A 5,813-nucleotide genomic window follows, 5' to 3' on the forward strand; every position below is an offset into this window, starting at 1 on the left:
TTTTTTGGTTTTTCTCCGGTACCGGGAACCGAACTCACGACCTTGCGCTTGCCAGGCAGGCGCTTTTGCCGCTGAGCTAAATCCCCAGCCCCCCATTATAGTCTTTATTTTTGTTTCTGTTTGCATATCTGATTATCTTTGGTTGGGTCCTAGACATTATGAATTTTACCGTATTGGTACTCAATAATGTTATATTCCTATAAATAGTCTGAAGCTCTTTTCTGGGTACCATTAAATTACTGAGAAATAGTTTCATTATTCTGGGGTTTGCTTTTAAGATTTGATAGTGAGCAGAATTTAGTTGAGGGCTAATTATTTTGTGTTCTGAGGCAAAACTGGAGCCATCCAGCTAATGCTGATGAATCACGAGGTTCTTCACTGTGGGTGGTAGACATAGGCACTGATCTCATTAGTCCCTCTAAACCCTTTAAGTGGCTACTTCCCTGGCCTCTAGTGGTCTCCTCATATCCATGTGCCTTTGGGGCACTTGAGTGGAGACTGTACACAGACCTTTTGAGTCTCTCTGCACCATTCTCCTCTCTGATGCTTAGTCTTGCAAGCGCTAGTTTCATTTGATTCTACAGACTCTCAGTAGCATCTCATGCTAGGGAACCTGCCAGGCTTCTCCCCCTGGTGAAGTCTCAAAATGAATGCCATAGGTTGGTGCAACCACAGGATTTACTTTGTTTCTTTCTCATATCTCAGACATCCTTGTACTTTGTTCCTTTGTGTGCAGTGTTCTCAAAACCACTGTTTCATATATTTTATCTGGTTTGCTTTGGGTGCTTGGGCAAGATGGAGAATGTGTCCCCTATATTCCATCTTGCTTGAAAGCAGAAGTCTTGTGTGTGTGTGTGTGTGTGTGTGTGTGTGTGTGTGTGTGTGAGATCTATTCTCTTGAATGCTTAATTGTGCTTAATTTATTACTTGAATGTGCTTAATTTATTAGTCCTTGAATGTGCTTAATTTATTACTAAATTCATTTTTTAAATAAAGTATTTAATGTTCTAAATATTCATTTTCATAGGGCTCTAGCAAATGGTGACAACGTTTAAGATATGATTCTCTCCTTGTTGCTTATTTCTAAATTTTAAAAATTTGGATTATATTTTCTATATATTCATTTAAAATTTTTCGTTTTTGTGTGTCTGGTTTTATTTGCCTTTTTGCTGTTTTCCTGCTATTCATAATCTTGTTGGTTATCTCTTTATTGTAACTTACGAGATTCTTTTCTCTATGATCCACGTTTTCCTGGTGTTTTTATGTATGTAAATAATACGAATTTTTGTTGAGTACATACTTGTCTGTAACCCTTCATATATCACTGTCAATATATTTATATACTTGCATATGATTGGTTATATTAATTTGCTATTGAACATCTGCATACTACCACATATCTTGCTGAGTTTCCTAAAGTTTAAAATGATCTTTACATCTGCCACTGGGTGGAGGGCTGCACACTGGGAAATCACCAGGGCACACTCAACACTGCTGGAATAGTCAGGCTTTGTGGGGTCATATTTTTATATAATCTAAATTTACCAGGATTGTGTGAGGCATGCTTTTATAGGATGTAAATTTATCTTCTCTGTCCAAATTAAACTTTCTGACATTTCCCCATGAACAATTAATATTCTCATAAAATGTTTAGTATTCAAACTATTAAATATTCAATCTCACTTCTATATAAGAACATAAAAGATTTTTATAATTCAAAAGCAAAAGTAAAATTGTAGAATGTAAAATGTTAATGTGACAAACTGTAGAAAATTAAAACAATTTTCCTTTGCCATAGTATTTACCTTAAAGGGCCCAAGATAAGAAGATACTTTAATTGTTGCAAGCATGACTTGAGACTCTTCTAACTGAGCTAATACATCATCTACGGATGAAATTATTAGGACAGAGTACATCTCTGTATGATGAAGGACCAGATGTAAAGGCGTCGTGTTCCAAAGATCGATAATCTTAAACAGCATTTTTTCAAGAGCAGCTTCATTACTTGCTGAAGTTGATACTTCATTTATTTCATGTTCATACTGAAACATCTAAAGTGAGCAAATTATTCTTTGATAGCCAGTGGAACAAATAACTCCTGAAATACTTAAAATGGAAGATTTAAATGCGTGTTTTAGAAAGTATACCAGAGGACCTGGAAATCTGATTCTCTGTAGGTTTATATCCTGACCTGAGACTCCATGGCCAACTTTTGTGACATAAGCCTCAGCTTTTAATCATCCTATTTCACATTCTTCACACTTAATAAAAATTTGTAATTTTCCTTTTATTCTAGTCAAGAAGAATATATACCTTCTATATATGTGCAAATGGTATTATTTCTTTTAGCATGCTTTCCTCTGCACTGATACAAAATTATTTTGTGACATGCTTCTTATCTCATAACTCTTGGAGTATATTCATCTAAGAGAATGAAGCTCTGATAGACCCAGACTTCTGTGGCTTTCCTTTCTCTGCTACATCTCCCTTAGGATAAGTGTCCCTTAGAACACACCAGTAGAGCACACATAGCCCTTCTTCCTTTGTGCACTGTTAGTCCCCACAGCATAAGTGATGAGTCACTGGTATAAAATTTTCAGGTTCACTCACCATAGTACAGGTATTCAGGCAGGTCTTCATCTCTACCTCTTTGAATTAACTGGCTGGGCTGACTGTTTTTATCACTAGTTAAGAATAAGAATCCACCACTAAAATCCTGTGTTACCTCTATGGGGCTAAATATGATGCCTAATCTCTGTGCTGTGGTAATGCAGCTAGGTGGGGGTCTATGAACCATATGACTAGTTTTCATCACTCTTGAGTATCCATCTGCCACTGTCAGCTAAGAATGGCACATTCAGCTCATTGCTTATGGCCATAAGCAACAGCTTTGAAAAGCCATGGGACTCTCCAAAAGCTTGATGCTGAACAAAGAACTTTGTGCCTAATGCTAGCACTCTGAGGTTATTAAAAATGAAATCCAGAAATCCAGACACTGGTAATGTGCAAAGCAAAAGTTCAGCCAAATGAGTCTAGCTCTCTCAGGTCTTTACAGTCAAACTTTGCAATCTGATTGACAAGTAGTCGTACCTTCCAATTATTGGAAGATCTGAGTGGTTTCAGATGCATCTTAATGCCTACAATGAATTATCTACTCCTGTTATAAATACCAAAGATTTCTAAAGTGCAGATGATCAACCACACAGTGATGAAGTTCATTTACACACACCACTGGCTACTGCCTCTTATTTACCCAATGACTTGCTGTCCATATGATAGGGTTTCAGAACCTGTACAACACTGTGGACAAAATGGTTATTATATAATGGTAAGACACAATAATTTATTACCTGAATAAATGTATAAATCATTTTTCACAGCATTTGAGCATATCATGGAAAGTCTTGCAGCTTGGCCATGTTCTCTGGATCAACCCCCAAAAATGTAAGTTTAGTGATTAAAGGGTGAGTTTGTGGTCCAAATCCTGTCCATCTAGGCACATACACTATACTGGATAAGTTCTCATATTTCTACAAGATGACCAGCACCATCCAGGACCTCTTAGAGCTCACTCAAGATTACCAGGAGATTGCTTCTTCATCTCCTCTGCCCATTGCTATAACTAACTTCAAGAGGAAGGTATGTGCCTCAAGCTCCTCGCTATAGTACTTTAGAGCTGAAGACCTTGTTTATTTTTTTCAGATGGAATGCTAATTTGAATAAACTCACTGTTGGCATTAATCCTTATATTCTGAAATTATCTAGATTGTCTGCTGAGTTCCACTCCGGCACACAGACCAGATAGGAGACTCTGCTAACAGTCCAGGAACATATGAAAGATTTACCTAGGATAAAGAGTAGAATAGTAAGAGACAATTCAGAAATTACATCACAGTTTTCAGCATAAACAAGAATGGAAGAATGGAGACACCATTAACTGAAAGGGGGAAGCAAAAGAGTAGAACTGGGGAGAAGGAGGCTGAAAAGTAAGCTCTTTTGACATGTTAATTGTGAGATATCTCAGACATGTAAGTGGAAATGCTGAACAGGAAATTGGATATGAGTCCAGAGTTCAGGAGAGAGGTTGAGATTAGGGGAAATATAAAATAACCTGACCTAAACCCTCAACTAAAGTTGTCTTTGAAAATTATTCTTTTTAAATTCTTTAAAAATATTTCCCATGCTCTTCATTACAACAGAATTATATGCACTAGATATCTTTTGATTAAATTAAATATGGTCAAAACATTACACATAAATGAATTCTCAGGCAGGAAAATAGAAAACTTTTAACCATGAAAAACACTAGAAAAATTATATAACATAAATTTTGTGGCAAATCAGATTGATGCTAAGAAGGCATTTTAAATATAATACCAAGTTGTTGGCAGGGCTATCTTAACATGCTCTTAAAATTTTTTTCACTTTATTTAGAATGCGACCCAATAATTTTGATTTTTCCATTTCTATGAAATGTTGCCTCTATAAGTAGTAGCACTGTTAAATAATGAAATTTGTCACATATGAAACTAGTATTACTATTTTATTTTTATTCTTATTTTAATTTTTTTTTTATTTTTTAGTGTAACTATTTTCTAACCACCTAGATAGTAACTGCATAATAGTCTGTGTTCTACCTCTAATTAAACACAACCTCCTACCACCTGTTAACTACTAATGTGCTCTTACTTTCCCAGATACTCCCCATACAATTTTCTGATTCCTATTCTTAGTCAGTTTACTTGCCTACTTAAAATGGCCCCTCTACAATTTCAGTCTGTTCTTCCACACTATGTTTATGTACCTTGAGGGCTAGAAGACTGTCCACTGTACAGTTTATGTCAAGGGAAACTGTCTTTCCCATGATCTCCTGCAGCGCCTCCCAGTGCCTTGGTTTGAGACAGGGGTTTCCCAGTGCTATGATGATGGGCAGCTCTCGCTTAAAATCTGTCACTGATTGCTTAAGATTCATTACCATGTCGTTTTTAGGCAAACCTATAAACAACAATGAACCAGTAAGTTTACAGTATATTCATATTTTTAACCAAACTAATTTTTAAAATAAGATTTTCTAAATTTGAAAATTAATGTAATACTAGTTTTTAACCTATTAGTTTACATTATAATATAAAATAAGGAGCTTTATTAATATCACTCTTCCTTACAAATCTACTAGGGATTTAAACACAGAAAAATAGTTATCAGACTAATAACTGAAACCAAAGACTATCAGAGCCAAGGTATCCTGGAAAGTATGGTACAGGGGTTGTCAGCTCCCATACAGCTTCCCAGATTTTCACTAAAAAGACAGATATGCAGACAGATGGCACACACATATACATTCAGAACACTGGTGTAGGTTGAAGGTTTTAAATTTTTCCTAAGTTGGGAAGAGTATCAAGAGAAAAAATCTACCATCACTATCATTTCACAAATATTTTAACCACCAAATATAGGAAATGTAGATGACAGCTCTGCCATATACCATCATTACTCTGTGTATTTAAAAACCATAGAGGAACAGGACTCAAAATCTGAATGGGTGAAGGTTCAACCCTTATTACCCCTCACTCAAAAATGAGAGAGACAGGAAAAAAAAGTCACTTCCAGGTTTGTCTCTGCTGTAAACAGTGTGTGGAGCCAGCATCCTGATCCATGTTGATTTATCCCAGCAAGCCTGCCCTAGCTTTTTGGTGGTGTCATGAATAATCTCAGCGAGGGGCTGGGGACTTAGCTCAGCGGCAAAAGCGCCTGCCTGGCAAGTGCAAGGTCATGAGTTCGGTTCCCGGTACCGGAGAAAAACCAAAAAAAAA

The 5,813-nt window shown here is 36.4% G+C and overlaps 1 protein-coding gene across 16 annotated transcripts in view; it reads right to left on the bottom strand.

Moving 5' to 3' along the window:
* The window catches only part of Dnah14 (dynein, axonemal, heavy chain 14), a 317,770-nt gene that overhangs the window by 226,678 nt on the left and 85,279 nt on the right, over nt 1-5,813 (bottom strand). For all 16 annotated transcript variants that reach the window (XM_013507038.1, XM_013507034.1, XM_013507036.1 and 13 more), the window contains 2 exons: nt 4,805-4,995; nt 1,806-2,051 (listed from right to left, as the gene is read on the bottom strand). In XM_013507038.1, coding sequence (XP_013362492.1) covers nt 1,806-2,051; nt 4,805-4,995 — 437 coding nt within the window. The remainder of the gene's footprint in view (nt 1-1,805; nt 2,052-4,804; nt 4,996-5,813) is intronic.

The sequence above is a fragment of the Chinchilla lanigera genome, unplaced genomic scaffold (assembly GCF_000276665.1).
Source record: "Chinchilla lanigera isolate Chin_1 unplaced genomic scaffold, ChiLan1.0 scaffold00119, whole genome shotgun sequence".
Classification (NCBI taxonomy): Eukaryota; Metazoa; Chordata; class Mammalia; order Rodentia; family Chinchillidae; genus Chinchilla; species Chinchilla lanigera.